Source organism: Eumetopias jubatus, unplaced genomic scaffold (assembly GCF_037043125.1).
Source record: "Eumetopias jubatus isolate StellerSeaLion01/CBP00866 unplaced genomic scaffold, mEumJub1_p1.0 scaffold_4, whole genome shotgun sequence".
NCBI classification, from domain to species: Eukaryota; Metazoa; Chordata; class Mammalia; order Carnivora; family Otariidae; genus Eumetopias; species Eumetopias jubatus.
In genome coordinates this window covers 28662062-28679312 of record NW_028274810.1, presented here as the reverse complement: position 1 = coordinate 28679312, position 17251 = coordinate 28662062, and the positions used below count along the sequence as shown (strand labels likewise).

At 34.1% G+C, this 17251-nt stretch overlaps 1 protein-coding gene across 1 annotated transcript in view; it reads left to right on the top strand.

The window, feature by feature from the left end:
• The window catches only part of FNBP1L (formin binding protein 1 like), a 78393-nt gene extending 64375 nt beyond the window's left edge, over positions 1-14018 (top strand). The window contains exons 11-16 of the mRNA XM_088022839.1: positions 4081-4095; positions 6607-6716; positions 9229-9361; positions 9726-9820; positions 11678-11826; positions 13625-14018. Of these exons, the coding sequence (XP_087878965.1) occupies positions 4081-4095; positions 6607-6716; positions 9229-9361; positions 9726-9820; positions 11678-11826; positions 13625-13803 (681 nt within the window). The 3' untranslated portion in view covers positions 13804-14018. The remainder of the gene's footprint in view (positions 1-4080; positions 4096-6606; positions 6717-9228; positions 9362-9725; positions 9821-11677; positions 11827-13624) is intronic.
• Positions 14019-17251: the final 3233 nt, after the last annotated feature.

The following is a 17251-nucleotide window of genomic DNA, read 5'->3' as shown; positions in this document are numbered from 1 at the left end:
ATTGTAGATCAAAGTAAGATAATACATCAGTAGGTATTTTGTAAATTAAAAAGCCTATAAAATACTAGATATTGAGTAATGTTTACATGGAATTTGTGTTCTTGAACTAAAACAAAAGTATTTTTTATCAGAATTTTTCCTTTTAAAAAAAAATTGGCCAGCCTTTGATGTTTACTTAAAACTAAAGATATTCTCTGCAAATGAAAAATTTTAGAATAGTAAAAAGCAAATAGTAAACCATTTTTTAGCAACAGCTGATTATACTACTGATAAATATTAGCGTTATTCCATTATGTTAGTAAAATTAATTTCTCTTATGTTTGAATTTAAGGTTGTGCTTGTAATATTCATAGCTCATAATTTAGATATATTTATGAAACTTGAGCATTTGTTTGGACATATGAAAAACAGGTTTGAAAGCTCACAGGTGAGAACTTGAGTCTATCAGTGCCATAAAAAATCTCATCATTAATGGTGGTATACTGTAGTTGGGCTCACTGTTGTTCTTGCTGCTCACTCTTCCCGCACTGTCCCTCCTCCTCCCTCCCTGTCGTCCTTCCTTCTTTTTCATGCCTTCTCTTTCCTTCTCTGTCTAGCCTGTCTGGTTTTATTACATTTTGTAGCCTTTTCTACAAATTGCTTTAGTTGAGTTTCTCTTTTCGCCACATGTAAAACAAGATATATTTGTTTAGGGCAAGATTACATTATTCTCTGCATTTTCATTAAAACAATATGACAAACCAAAGTGATGTCAGTAATGCAGCAGACATGTTCTAGTGTATGGTGTCCCTTTTTGGACTTCCTTTTTTCCTATAATGTCATGAACATTTTTACATCCATCTTACCTAATTCTGTGTGAATGATAATATAGGAAATTAATGATATTCTGAAAAGTCGCTAGAAATAAGTCTGTATTATATTTACAAGCACTTATAGGTACCTGTGTTCATTTTTAAAAGCCCTTAACACTTGTTTGAAGGACTTTTAAGAAATCATATTTGGGATTTCTGTTGCTTGAATTATGAGGGTAGAATTCTCATCTTTATTCTCGATGATTTAGACTTAATTAAATACTATGTGCTACATAAATCATGAAAAATTACTATTTATAGCTATAGTTTTGTAATTGTGTATGTATCTTACACACTGAGTCTACCAGACCCAGTTACAGTAATCTACACGGTAAAGTTACAGAGAGATGAAATAAATGTAGTTCTGTGAAAAAAAGTTAAGTTAAAACTGTGAGCCCTGGAGAGAGAATTTTAAATATGTGACATCTTCATTCTTACTGAGTAAGTTTATAGGTGAAATTTTATAAACTGTAGAACTTAAAAGTATCTGCTTAGTCATTATTTGTCTTATTTACACTTACTGCTTTAATTTTAAACATTAGTTGTTCGGGGGCGGGGGGCAGTTCCAGAAGGCCAAAGTCTTCCTCCTCTTGTTATTAGTTATCATACCAAAGGAAAAAAGTAATATGCAAGGTAGAAAATATGACAGATAAATTGATGATAGGGGATTAGAGGAAAGAGCAGAAAAGCATGTTTATTACAACCTTGGCTTTGAGAAATTTTTCATTTTGATTGGTATTTGGTAGTTTATCAGATTCTATTTCAGAATTAACCTGTAGAGATATTTTTCTGCCACTGAAGAATTTTCTCAATGTAGGAAAATCCAAAAAGAAGAGAAGCTTTAAGAGGCCAGATTTTTTTTAAAACATGGATTTACAAGTCAGTCCGTTAAGCTTACAAAATAAGTCTTAAGGTTTCTTAAAGCTGATGAGTTGTACTGTTCAGATCAGAAACTCTTGCTTTGAACTATGTTTGCTACATTGTTTTCCTAAATACCTACTTTTGGCTTTTCTAAGAAGTTATAATTTTTTTCTTTCCTTTTTTTTTTTTTTTAAAGAAACCTAGTATGTATAGTTCCTAATATTTTTAAGGATATGAGAAATGTTATATTGGGCTGATGTTTTTGACCAGTAGACTTTACTGAGGGCTGGTGGTGTATAATTTCCTTCTGTGACATCAGGATCTAACCATTAAGGGGTATTTGGTGCACACCTAAAATTAACTACTTCATACAGAAACAAATAATTTTACTCTATAACTGTTTCATTTGAGATTCTGCATAATTCTTTTTTGGGGGAAAGATTTATCTAGCAATAGTAAGTCCATGTTTTCTGTCTAAATTATTCATGGTCTGAAAAACCAGGAGTCATATTTGTAAGCTTTTATTTGTTCAGAATACAGTTATCAGGATTTTCCTGTCTTTAAATGAAATACATCTAATAATTGTAATTGCTTGATTTCCTGTTTAGTTCCTTTGTGTATTTATTAAGGTGTGGGGGTATGTGAAATATTCTAGTTATAGGTACGTGATAATTGTTTATGAGAGTCAGATATTTATGCATTGAACATGAATTACTTAAAAATATTTTAATATATTTCTAATATTTTTACAAAGAACTTGAGTTTTTTGTATCCCCAAATCTACCGTTATTGAACTATAAATTAATTTTCTAATTGGAAACTAGATTAAAAACTGAAACATTTGATACTTCAGTTATAATCATCTTAATGTTTTCTTTAAAATATAGAAACTGGAAAATAATTTTTATTTCACTTAGAAATTTAGCTGGGGAAAATTATAAAAGATAAATTCAAATACTTCACATATTTTGTTTCTTGTGCTCTGTATAATTTTGTATTAGTAACATTAAAGAAGATCATGAATATCTTTTAAAAATTTAATCCTTTTAATCTTTTTATCAGGAATTTTGTGATACCAAAATAAGTTGTGGTTTTGTTCCCTGAAACTACTGACAGTCTAAAGAATGTTAAGCTTAATTTGGAAAGATAATGGATAGTAAATGTCATCTTTCTTATCATCATAACCATCAATATATATAGCTAATTCATTGGAGATAAGGGGTAGATATTTTTGTCAGTTATTTATTAAAGTTCAAATTTTTTATGTGAAATTCTACCTGACATCCCCCCCACCTTCTCTAAAACATTACGATTTAGAAAATAGGAAAAAATAAGTTTTAGAGGTTGCAAACCAAACACAGTGAATGTGAAGATTAACTTTGTAAAGCTGTATTGCATATTATGGGTCTCAAGGGGTGTGTCTGTGTGTGCGTGTGTGTGCATAAGCGTGCACATGTGTGCACACATGTGTTTACTGGGGATGCTTGATAGATGCGATGTCAGTTGCAGAGCCCTGCTAACCCACGTAATGTGGGTTATATATACTAGTGGTATATATACTGTATGAGAGCACTCTGGCTATGTCATTTCATATTTTCAGAAAGAAATTTTATCCAGTTTTCTAAAAATTGGCATTATATTTTTAGTGTTGCTTATTGAGCATATGGATTTCAGAATAAAATTTGAAAAATAGAAGCTCTTTCTTCAAAACAACATTCACCCCATATAGTTGTGTCTATTAGGAAATACATATGGGAAACTTGGATCTGTGTGACTCGTTTATTATTTTGATAATGTAATTTTCTTAAAAAAAAAAAACAACAAAAACCTTAAAACTAAAGTAGAAATGTTACCTTTATCTACCCTTGACATATTTAAATTCAAAATAGTATTTTGAACTATAAAAATTCCTGTGATGGTGTTTTGTTTAATGCATTGGGAAGAGCCTTTCATTTTTTAATACTTCATATAAGATTTCTTTTAAATGGCTCATATTAGATCTTTATATTCAGCTCTTCAAATATTAGTATTTTGAGAATAAAGAGCTAAGTGAATCCACTTAAGGAAAAAATTATCTTTTAAAGAAAATAAATGCTTACTGATCAAATGATTTCTATTTACTTTTGAGTTTTAGTTGCATTTAGAAAATATCTGCCCATTATCATCAGTGTATTTTTTTTTTTGCAAGTAATTTACTTTCCCCAAAACGTGCTTAAAATTGTTTTTCTGGCATAATTGTTTGGATTGTGAAATGTTCATGATTTATTTTAATACTGTAAAAAAAAAAGTATAAGTTATTGCATCTTCTGTATTATGATTTCATGTGAATAATTTACCATTTCTTTCTGTTTTCCATTGAACTATTCAGTGGTCGGTGAAGATGGTAAGCCTTATGTGCTGATCTATATACTGTGCCAACATTAAATAATTTCAAAACATTGTGTTTTTTTTTAATTCAAAATAAGTGGTAAGGTACAACCCCACATTTTCACCTTGTATGCGTCTTTTCTTTTTATAATTTATTCCATAGTCCAATATATGCCAGTACTTCTTGATGTCATAAAATTAAAAAATAATGTGATTAACTGTAATCAACCCATTAAGTTCTTAAATGTTACTGAGTGGAGTCTTTGTCATGTTACAGAGCATAAAATTATAGTTAATCATTATTTTTAAAAGTTACATGATAGAACAAAAGTTCCTATTTTTACAGGAGGAAAATTAAAAGTGATTTTTCTTAACATCTTTTAAAAAGATTGTATAAATTTTTATTCGTAGTTTACCACAAGAATCATTAGATTTTCAAAACAGAAAGAAAATTTCCTACTAATTTCATTAGAGAGTCAGTGCTTTCTTCTTCTGTACTACTGAATGGGAATAAAAGCACATATAACCTAAATATTTGTGTGTGTGTGTGTGTGTGTGTGTGTATGTGTACATGCACGCGTTGTATGTGTGTGATGGTCCTTTATACATTTCAACACATTAATGGAACTACATTGTGAAGGCCTAACCCCCAAATCTTTGGGTGCTTGCATAGTTTCTTATTTTTGGAAAATAGACCACTCTCTTTCAGACCACTTTTTTCAGACTTGCAGCCTAGCCTTTTAGAAATTAATTCCCTTGTAGTAGGAAAAGTTGTTAAATGCCTCAGAGGTCTTTATATCCATAGGAAGTAGAGTGTTTAGTTCTCATAATCTGTAAAAGAGCAGGTTATAATGTCAAAATGGGATATCAGAAATGCCTAGGTATCCACTGTTAATAAATTTGAAAACAAGGTTTAATTAGGGATAAGTGGAAATCTGGAAGGTTTACTTATAGATAATTATGAGTTTATTGTAATACTACCAAAAAGCACATTGAAATATATTTCTTTACTTCAATAAATCGTTTTTCAGAATTTTAAGTATTTTTAAAAATATAAATTATGAAGTTTTGTCTTTGGCACATATATAATAGTTTTCAAAACCTGTACCTGAAATTAGATTAAATCTGACAACTTACATTAGTAATTGACCACTAAATTCCAATCAGAATCAGGAAATTCTGCCATTCATTTATTTAGGTCAGATTTAGTTGATTGACAGATTCTTATTTCTGCTACCTGGTAGATTAAAAAACAAAAGCCACTTAGACAAGATGCCCTACTTTATTTAAGGCAAGCTTGTTAAATATCCATAATGTGTAGGCCACTTGGGGAAAATTCTGGAGATTCTATTTATTAATTAAGTGTTACCTTTGGTCATGGCTCTATCCTAAAAGTGAGTTTTCTAGAAGTCAGGGAAGCATTTTATAGATGGCGAAATAAAGCTACTTCACATATGTTATAGGCATAAGTGGCCCAAAGAGCAAAGATGTGTTTCATTTCAAAAATACTTGAAAAATTGAACTGGCATATTCCTAAAATCACCAAAAGAAAAATGTCATCAGTTTTTGGAGTGTATAAAACTTAATGTAAATATGGGTTTATAGTAAATGGAATCAGTAGTTGCTAATATTGGTTCTGTTGTGTAAGCTCTAATAAGATAAATAAGAGTGACGTGATTAACATTTAAGATGAGAAAGACATAATTTGAATCAGAAGTTTACATCTAAATACTAGTACTTCTTCTTAAATGATAGTTTCTTGACTATTAAAACATTAAAAATTTTTCAAACATTAAGCATTCCTAAAGAAGGATCCCATCTTTTTTTGGATTATATCTTTCTTTCAGGAATAACGGAGGAATGTTATTAGGTTGTACAAAAGGATAATTGAAAATAAACTCCTTATTAGAATAATTTCTTACATTTCACACAGTGGATAGTTCTACCTTTTGTTTTTTAATAATCACGTAATGTTTTGGTTCTAAAGAGTGGCTTAATAATGTAATCATTGGAAGACTATGCAATATTAAACTATATTTCACCAATTAGATTATCTTCATGAGGTAAGTTGCTTATTTGTATAAACTTTCCATATTTGCAATCAACATTTGCAATATTTGGCAATGTGATGTTATCTATAAAACAATAATTTGTATAGGTGAGAAATGTTATGTGTTTCCATTTTGTTGTTGTTGCTGTAAGAAGGTTCATATGTATTTATTTTAACTGCCAAGACCTGAAAATAATGTGATAGTGGTCATTACCAGTTTTCTTTATCTGGTTATATTTTTACCTGTTCTTTTTCATGATTTTATAAACTGACTGGAATTCGAGCTCTTTCTTCCATACAGTTGTTTTAATTAACATACATACATATCTGTTTAGATTTTTTCTTAAAAAAAGTTGTTTGGGGGCTAATTTGAAATTAAACTTAAAATTGATATGTATTTTTATTTTATAGTGGGTGTATTTAAAAAATAAAATTTCCTGAAGCTGTCTTTTATAATGATTTAGATTCCCTTTTCAGGGCCCAGCACTAGAAGATTTCAGTCATCTGCCACCAGAACAGAGACGTAAAAAGCTGCAGCAGCGTATCGATGAACTTAACAGAGAACTACAAAAAGAATCAGACCAAAAGTATTTTTCCATTATCTTTTCTACCATATTATTCCTTAAGGGGTCAACTTTGAATAATGTGTTTAAATGTGATGTATAAAAGGTTTAAAAATCATATATCCTAATTGACATATCTTTTGAGGGAGAAACTCCTAAACTTTGAAAAATTTTATGGTTGCCATATCACAGATCAAAATGAAATGTTAGTTTCTTAGGTTGCAGATTACCTGTTGGATGCCAAGAGTCTATGCTTTCCCTAATATTATAAAATAGTTTGATGATTCATTATCAAGAATAGTTTCACCAGCACTAACCATCTCTTATACTTTGATCCATTTCATTTTGCTCCGATATATAAATTGAGTTCAATAGAAACCTAAAGCTATAATTATTTTGTTTGCAGCAAATGTGTTGGCAAACAATACTTGATTACTTATAGCATTGGTTCATAGCTGTAATTTTTTTTAATTTTTTTTTAAAGATTTTATTTATTCAACAGATAGCACAAGTAGGCAGAGTGGCAGGGAGAGGGAGAAGCAGGCTCTCTGATGAGCAGGGAGCCAGACGTGGGGCTCGATCCCAGGACCCCAGGATCATGACCTGAGCGTAAGGCTGCTGCTTAACCAACTGAGCCACCCAGGCGCCCCAATTTTTTTCAATTTTATAGAAGTTTCCTTTAGTTCAATTTTGTTTTCATGAACAGATAGTTATGAATAAAGGGTTATTCGAGTGAATCGGTGCCCTACTATCTGATTTTTATACTGAAGATAAAATTGGAGCTTAAACTGTAGCATGAGTGATTGAAGGTTTTTTAGGGGGGCTGTTTTTGTTTTTTTGCAGCTCAGGCAGTTTTATTCCAGATTTAGTGTTTTTTCTTGTTATTGAAGTATAGTTGACACACAGTGTCACTTTAGTTTCAGGTGTAGAAGTGATTCAAGTTTTGATCTTAAGAGTTTTACATCAGGTATGATAGGATGCTTAATCATAAATATTGTAATATAGTCGATTCTCATTATTTGTAGTAGTTCTATAAAGTCACTGTGAATGCTGATTTAGTGAAAACTAAAATGGAAAATACAGGTCTAGGCTCCATTTAGCCTCTGGTCACATTTTCATCAACTGATCGATTATAACCTTGTTTTGTTTTTTTTTAAGATTTTATTTATTTGAGAGAGAGTGAGTGGGGAGGGGTACAGAGGGAGAGGGAGAGAGGAATCTCAAGCAGATTCCAGGCTGAGCATGGAGCCCAACACAGGGCTTGATCCGAGGACCCTGATCATGACCTGAGCTGAAATCAGGAGTCGGTTGCTTAACCCACTGAGCCACACAGGTGCCCAGATTATAACCTTGTTTTATGTGTGTTTCTGTTTGAAGACACATAATTTAATATATACTGTTGATTTATTAACTTTGAACTCAAGACCAATAGCACTGTAACTCATGTGTGAACAAAGCCTATCTAACCACATATATTTTCTCCATAAGGCACCTCACAGCCTTCTTGCACTTGGAAACACTAGACAATACTTCAGTACACTTAAGGGCTTATTTTAAAAAGAAAAATCAACAAAGAGCACAAAATTTAAAAAAATATGGCAGTAGACGGACCACAGAAAGGATACTTGTTCAGGGTATCTAGAACTTAGGAAAGAAAGAAGACTGGAGATATTTGAGTATCCTCTGAAGATAGTAAGAGTCAATTATATCTCAATAAAACTAGAAAAAAAAACAAGAAATCATTTTCAAAAACAAGTGTAGGATGAGGTGAGAAGAAACCTTTGTCATTTTATGTAACACACAAAGTTTGAACAGAGGTAGAGAAGGACGCAGGGAAGGAGATGAGACAGTAGAGGTGAGAAGGGAAAAGAAAATGTAACCTTCAGGAATTAAGAAGGACAAGAATATTAAGAGTGTTAGTCAATAATGTCAGATGTTAGAGGGAGTCACAGAGTGCTGATTGAGGTATAACCAGCAGTGATATGATAAGAGAAATGAAGAGGAGATGAATGAGCTGTGAGAGGGGCAAGTGAAAGATGGCATTCCTATTTATAGCATGGTTGAGTAGGAGGACAAAGATGCTATGATTTAAGGTGAGGCACACTGGGGAATGTATGGCTACATGGGGACATAATGATTTGATTTGGGACATGAATTTAAGAATATTGAGGAATATTCTTCCAGGCCTTGATTAAACCTATATATACAAAGGCACACGTAATATATATATACATACACACACAATATACATATATACAGTATATATACTCTATGTATAAAATCTCATGAGAAGCAAGAAATGAGAAATCTATTATTCCAAATATTTTAAAAAACTCCATAAATTCCTAACTCTATACACATTATCATCTTTATGCAGATTATCTTTAAGCAGGTTTACGTTTGATTAAATTTAAAGAGAGAGCTCTCTTTTAAGATTAGCTTACGTGAGAGTCCCCAAAATCAAATGAAACTCTTATATCTGGGAATTCCTATATGAAGTGAATATTTAATTCTATGACTTCTTTTCCATTTCCAGAGAAGCACTCAACAAAATGAAAGATGTGTATGAGAAAAATCCACAAATGGGGGATCCAGGGAGTTTGCAGCCTAAATTAGCGGAGACCATGAATAACATTGACCGCCTGCGAATGGAAATCCACAAAAATGAGGTATATTTATTGTTTTGCAGTTGTCTAAGGTAAAATCATTTTTATAAGCTTCATTATGATAGATTGGTTTTTGCTACAAGTTCATCTTCAAATTTTTATTTAATTTTAGGGTTTATGATCTGAAAGGAATCATTATGGTATATCTTTAGAATTAGTTCCTCATTCAAGTTTTTCTTAATTAAAACTGTAAAATTAAACATGCTTTTCTTACCAGCTGTAAAGTTGCTCATTGATCAAACTGGAATAAATGTTTCCCTTCTCCAAGAATTATATAATTATAAAAACTTAAAGCACATTTTAAATGTAGACTATCTCGGGAGCTTTTAGAAATATTGAGCTCAGTTTTACTTATTTTTTTCCTAAGGCTTGGCTCTCTGAAGTTGAAGGCAAAACAGGTGGGAGAGGAGACAGAAGACATAGCAGTGACATAAATCATCTTGTAACACAGGGACGAGAAAGGTTACTTTTTGCATTTTATTTGTATTTCTTCTTTTCCGTCAAATTTTTCTCACCCTTTTGTCCTAACAATTCTTCCCTGATTTAGCAGGTTTGGCTTTTAATAACATTAGTCTTCTGAACCTAAATGGTTTTTCTGTTTCCTTAAGTAGCTACAGGTAAAATATGAAATTTCCTATTTGCTGGTCTGTTCTAGATTGTCATGCATCCAGAAACAGGGGTCGGAACAGAAAATTCATGGAGCTACAGTCTGGAGGCATAGGCTCTTCCGACCTGGGAAGATTCCAAGGTTTAGATGGAGTTGGGTGGCTTATGCCAAGGAAAAGTTTAACTGTTAAGTTGCTCAAAGTTTTGTGAAGGAAAAAAGAAATCTGTATTGTTAGTTTGAATCAGAGCTTCCAAAGGGCATTTTGCTAAGTTTCCATGTTTTCATACCATTTATGACATTTCCCCCTCTGTGTATATGTCTTTCCCCCTCCCCCACTAATATCCAACAAATTAGGATTCTCCTTAGAGAGGATTTGAGAGATCTAGTATCAAATCTTGGTTTACTACTTAATTACAGTATAATTTGAACAAGTTCATTTTTAATCTGAGTCTCAGTTTCTTAAAATATAAAGTAGAGATTAAAATACCTATCATACAGGGTTATTAGTAATAAATGAAATAATGTACATAATCACCTCATAGTAAAATACCTGGGAATAGTACGTGCTTGACAAATACTAGTTCTTCCTTCTTTTATGTTACCACTTTTTGAAAGAGTACTTATCTTTAGTATATCAAGAGGTACTCACAAATATACTGCTTTTTTGTTACTAGGAAAGACCTAGATTAAAGTAATCTAATCTCTGGTTTGTGTTATCTAAGAACATGGCTTCCAGGCGTACTGAAAGTGCTTTTAATTTCTAATCATACAGATTTTCCTATTTTATACAGTCATTTGATTCTTCAGCAAAATTATTAACATTTTTCTCTTTAAGAAAATTTTAAGGAAATCGATACCTTTGGATTACCTGCTCTTTTGAATTTTCTGAGTTTTACTAACTTCCTTGTTAGCATGGTTAATTGGGAGTTAACTTTATTAGGAGTCTTTTTGCTTTCAGTGACAGGATAAATACTCATACTGGCTTAAACTAAAAAGGGATTTTATTGGCTTGCTTTAGGGAGAGCTTGATCTAGGAACTTAGAACTATTTCTCTCCACCTCACAGTTCTGCCTTCCACTGTGTTGGCTTCATTTGAAGACTTCATGTGATGGTCTTCCAAAGTTCTGGGCTCATATATCTCCAGGTTCAAGTCCAGTGGAGAAGGCAGGGAGGGAGCTTCTCTTCAGTCCCTAAAGAAAAGTCTCCATGGGTCTATTCTACCTGATTGGTTATAAGCCTATCGTGAACTGTTCACTCTGGCCATACAAGTGCTGTGCTGAGATGGGCCCTCTGGAGCCAGGACACAGCTCTGCCTGAAGCCTGGGAACTGAATATGGGTGTGGGTGGGTCCCCCATAGAATTTTAGGGTTTTTTTGCCAGAAGAGGAGGTGATAATTCTGGGATGATGAAAGACAAGTGTCCCCTACATTTCTCCCATTTTATCTCTGGGCCCAGTGATACTGAGACATATTTATTGAATGCATGCCATATGGCTAGAACATTGTAATTTTTTAATTTCAGGAAATTCAACAAAGAAGTATTTTGTATTACCAGCAATTTATGTATGTCCATCATGATTTAAGAAAATAAAGGCTTAATCTGGAACTGTGTCATTGATATTTAGTTGTCTGTATTGATCCTGAGGAGTTCAACTTGGGAAAAATTTCCCATGTTTGTGATACTTGATGAGGTATACTTTTTATGTTTTATAGTCCTGAGGGAAGTTACACTGATGATGCAAACCAAGAAGTCCGTGGGCCACCCCAACAACATGGGCACCACAATGAGTTTGATGATGAATTTGAAGACGACGATCCTTTGCCTGCTATTGGACACTGCAAAGCTATCTACCCTTTTGATGGTGTGATTTTTTTGTATTTGATAAAACTGGTTCCTTAAAGTCTACCATTGAATCATGTACTTTAGTGTCCTTAGTTATATAATTCATTGTCAGCAAATTGTAATCCCAGCTCATTAGTATGAATATTTTTGTTTTAACTATATTGCAAATAGAGGTTTTTCTTCTGTACATGACACTGAAAGAAAATTACTTGTGTTATCAACATCCTAGTACAGATTTTAATTATCAACTTTGGTCGATACAGAATTTAATTTCCCCCAGAGATCTTACTAATACTATATGTACTCATCACAATTGAAGCAGCTTGAGCATAGTGCAACCTAGGAAGTGGAAAGCTAGTAGATGCCACTTTAAGCTCTTCCTTGTAACTTGCTGTCATTGAGAGAGAGGTACAAGGCACATGGCATAACTGAATGTCCCTACTGTATCTGTACTCTGTAGGCCATATTTTCAAGTGAGAGGAGAGAATGTGTCACTTCTGACTACACCATCCTTCTGCTGTGATGGTTGGAGAACAGTCCCTGTGAGGGAAGGAAGACATTGTGGTTCTCTCTTGGAGATATTTTGTTGCCCTTCCCTCTCTTGGACTGTGAAAAATTCTTTTCCTCAATTCACAGAGGAGTAGAGTAATACTTTCATCAACCATTTGTTATAAAATGGTATATGGTTTAAGGTCCTTCCCCAACCATCCATTGTATTAGTTTTTTTGTTTTTTAAGATTTTATTTATTTGACAGAGACACAGTGAGAGAGGGAACACAAGCAGGCAGAGTGGGAGAGGGAGAAGCAGGCTTCCCGTGGAGCAGTGAGCCCAATGCAGGGCTCGATCCCAGGACCCTGAGATCATGACCTGAGCTGAAGGCAGACACTCAATGACTGAGCCACCCAGGCGCCCCCATTGTATTGGTTTTAAAGTTGAGTAAAGGGGCGCCTGGGTGACTTGGTCGGTTGGGCATCTGCCTTCGGCTCAGGTCATCGAGCCCTGAGTCAGGCTCCATACTCAGTGGGGAGCCTGCTTCTCCTCCTCCCTCTGTCTCCCAGCTCATGCTCTTGCTTTCACTCTCCATCTCAAATAAATAAATGAAATCTTTAAAAAAAAATAAAGTTGAGTAAAGCTTTTAGTTACTCCTCATTCTGTGAAAATAGTATTAAATAAGATCTTGGAATAATGTTACCTAGAGAATTTAGGGTATGTTAAATGAAGATTCATTTGTGAAAACTGTTAGTGCTAATTGGGTTGGAAGTAGTTGGCAGTGGAGAAGAAAGAGAGCCCTGAGTCTGATGATATTTCGAAGAAAGTTCGTGCTTTGTGGCTGTGACTATTCTGCCTCCACCATCACCAGAGTTGAATCTGTGTTTTTCTCTGTTCCCTCTCCAAACTATATTCTTTTTTCTTCCCACCCTCCCACAGTCAGTAATATTTTCCTGATCCACACCTCATGAATTTTTTAGATAGCAATGCACTCAAATTTGGGAAAGGATTTGGAGTAGTGAAATAAGAGTATCCTGTCAAATCATATAATGTCATTGTAGCTCAGATACTTCATCTGTTACATGGGGGGGTGATATTAATGCCAGTTTCCCAGGGTTATTGTGCATTTCCAGTGACATAATGTATGTGAAAGTGTTGGATAAACTACAAAAGCATTATAGAGCTGTTGCTAATGAGAGTCAGTGGGCTCTTGGTTCTAGGTACATTGAAATCTAGTAGGGTATTGTGTCATTTTGTGTGTTGTATTTGTAACTTTTATTTGAAATTATCACTTAATTATGCTTGTGCTATTAAAACTCTCACTTAGGACATAATGAAGGTACCCTGGCAATGAAAGAAGGTGAAGTTCTGTACATTATTGAGGAAGACAAAGGTGATGGATGGACAAGAGCTCGGAGACAGAACGGTGAAGAAGGCTACGTCCCCACATCATACATAGATGTAACTCTAGAGAAAAATAGTAAAGGTGCAGTAACTTACATCTAAACTAACCAGGCAGCTTTGTGACGTGTATAACATAAAACGGAAACACATTCAACGGGTGGGAAAACATAAGAAAACTTAGAGGCATCCAAGATAGATTGTTCACTATGTGAGCTGAGTGTAGGCTCGATTTTAAAGATGTGAATATTACCACAAGAAACTGTTCTCGTGATGTTTTACCATTTGAGTGACGTCGGTGTGAAGCTTAATTGATGCCTTTTGCTTTATGTCCTGCTTAAGTCTCTGTGAAAGATTTGTGTTTTTCTGCCTTATAAGTCCTAGAATTTGGTCTTTTGGGCAGGAATCCAGATATAGGAAGCCCTCCTCCCCCAACACACTCTTTGCTCCAGAAAATGCAGTGACTGTAAGTGAATTCAAATAAGGAAAACTGCTCTGAAAGCTAACTCCCAAAAGAGTGGTTTGGCCTAGGAGTTTGAATTTTTGTAGCTACAGTTTCCAGGAAGAAAAGTAATAGTTGGCTAATTGAAAAAAATAAATACATTCATTTTAATTTTTCTCCCTATTCTTAGCTTTGGTTTCTTAAAGGAAGAAAACACCTTGAACACAAATCTATTTTAGTAGTAAGCTAATTAAGAGACCTGTAAAAAAAATCAACCTGGTCTAGCTCTTATGTGAATAAAATGGTTTTCTTTTGAGACCTGAAAATATTTTCATCTAGTGTACTAATTGTTTTCAGTAACATACAGACTTCCTTCCAGGTTAACACTTGTATTTTTTCATCTTGAAAATGTCTTTTGGGAAATACCACTTTCGTGATGATTTAGCATTTAGCAATTATACATAGGAAAATAGATTCTAAAAGAGGAAATCTTGAGTGGAAGGAAAGTACTGGCAAATTTTACTTCGAAAAGAAAAAACTTTTTTGACTGGGTTGCAGGACTATATCTGTACCATTGTTTAGGACATTTCCTCATTTTAGCTCAATCGTCAATTCAAGATTTTTTTCCAATTAATTTCAACAAGCATTTCTTGGAAAATACTGTATAATAAAGGATTGTGCAGTGCTGGTCATGTGGGGAAGTAAAGTGAAGAAGCAATTAAGAGACTGGTCCTTAATTTTGCTCATGTCCAGATTTTTCTGGTGTTTTCACATAGCTGACTATTAAAATGATTTTAGACATTTGGGACAGACACTTTGAACTGAACACCCCTTTTGGTCTTACCAAAGGTCTTCAGTAATTGTTCTTTTCTTTTTCCTCCTGGACTACAGGTTCCTGAAGAGGGTTTCTGAGGAAATGGGCAAGATGTTGAAGGAGGTTACATGCAGCTGCTTTTAGGGGGAGGGTATTAGAGTTGTCAGGCTCAAACAGAGTGAGAGAAGCAAGTTGCATGAGTGCATGCAGACATCTTTTTGTTTTTTTTACTAACTTCATTATCATTTCCATACATTGTTTTAAAGAATCATTGTAATACCAATCCTTAAATTCCTCATTCACAATTATTCACATAAAGGGAAAAAAGCCAAAAATGGCTAACTTTTTTTTCCATTTCTTTTACTGATGTTTAAATCAAAAAGAATGCAGAGCTACCATGAAATTTGTCTTACATTGGCTGTCCCAGCAGGACTGTCTATACCAGCTCTGTTGTAATTGGCTTTTAGACCCGTTGTCTGTCAGAACCCTTGCCATTTGTCAGTGTCTGCCTGCGCCACCTCTGTGCTTGCTTAACATCCTGTTGCATGTCTAGAGCGATTGGGCTAGAGTTTGCAGGCATGTCTTTATAATCCCTTGTTCTCGTCAAAGTCTTTGTTTTGTTTTACATTTGTAGTGCAAGTTACTTTGTCAGACATCTCCAGCACTAATGTTTCCATCCTAGTATTCGTGTACGCTGCTATAACTTGCCCACTGCAAACATTCCAGTTTTGGCATTATGAAGAAGTAGTTTGTGAACCTGAAGTATTTATGATAAGAAAAAGAAAACATCTCTGCTCTAGCCTACAGCCCAGTTGAAAGAACTCTGAACCTGATACATCTTCACCTCAGTCTGAGAAGAATCTATAGTCAGCACTGAAATCCTGGCATAATAAACACACAAGATACTCACCACCTCAAGACAAAGGACTGTTGTCAGAAGTCAGCTGCTTCCATTCAAATGCTGCCTTAAACTAGAGTGCCTAAATCTGTCGATTGCCAACACTACCACTACAGTATCCCACAAAGGGCTTTATGTGTCAGCTCAGTGCGACCTCCTTTAACTCGGCAGCGCTGCTGCGGATGCCGATGTAGCCTTGGTAGGTGGCTTTTAGAGCTCTACCATGTTTGATGGTGCATCTTCAAATTTATGCATCAAGCTAAAGACATATCCAAGTCCATTTTACTTTACTCAGTGTTTTTATGAAGAAGTTTTATGGACCCCCCCCATTGTTTTAATTTGGGGTGACCGTGTTCTTATTTGATTATTAAAACAATAGTCTGTTTCCAAGTGATGCTTTTGTTTGAACCAGATAAAATTTAGTGAAACTTTGTAATGATCTCTGTGCACTTTTACTTGTAAAATGGAAATTTCTGTATGTTTATACTTGTAAATATAATTGTCATTACTTCCCCTGTTGCTCATGTTGTCCTGCCTCGCATTTGTGATTCTGTTAATGACTTGTATCTTAACTAATTTCTTAGTGGTGTTTAATAGGAGATGGGCATGGGTTCGGGGAGGGGGGTAGGTATTTGTACCACAGAAGCTTCATTAATTTTGTTCGTTACTGTTTTGAGGGAAGAAGGAATGTGAAATGGTGTGTGTATTATTGGATTTTAAGCAATATTTTAGAAGCTGTGCGACTGCTTTAATAATTTTTTCCCCAGTGTTATTTGAATTGTACTACCAGTTATACTAAAGCTGAATGACAATTGTGTGAAAGTTAATGCCTTCATAAGATCAAGTACACCCGTTACACAGCTGACATGTAGTGTATTACCTGTGCGGCTAGTAAACTATAAAGTTTAGACTTTGAATCTCTTTACAGGGTTATTTATATAATGTGACATTATTCAATACTGACAGACTACATAAAGTAGTTTTAAAATCTAGTGCTATTTTTATTTTAAAGTTTAGCATTGAGGAGGAAATGTGATCTGGCTGTGTTTGTCCTCTGTACAAAGCCTGAAGTGCTTGTGTTTTTTTGGCTGACAGCCACAGAGGGCAAAGTTTAAGGCTTTCTTGTAAGGACTGACTGTTCTTTTCAAGCTACTGTTTGTTTTTCTCAAAGCAGGATTTGCTTCCGTAGGAGGCAAGGTCCTTCACGTGGAATAGTACAACCTGTATATGGGTTAGTACAATAGGACAGACATTTGTACTTGCACAGTTTAAATCATTCTTAAATTTTGAACATGTGAATCGTCCAAAAGAAATCTTTAATTTTTCAGTAATTTTTACTCTTTTTGTGCACATGTTGATTTAATGGTAAATGCTTTGTTTAAGATCGTGTTCTCTGTTG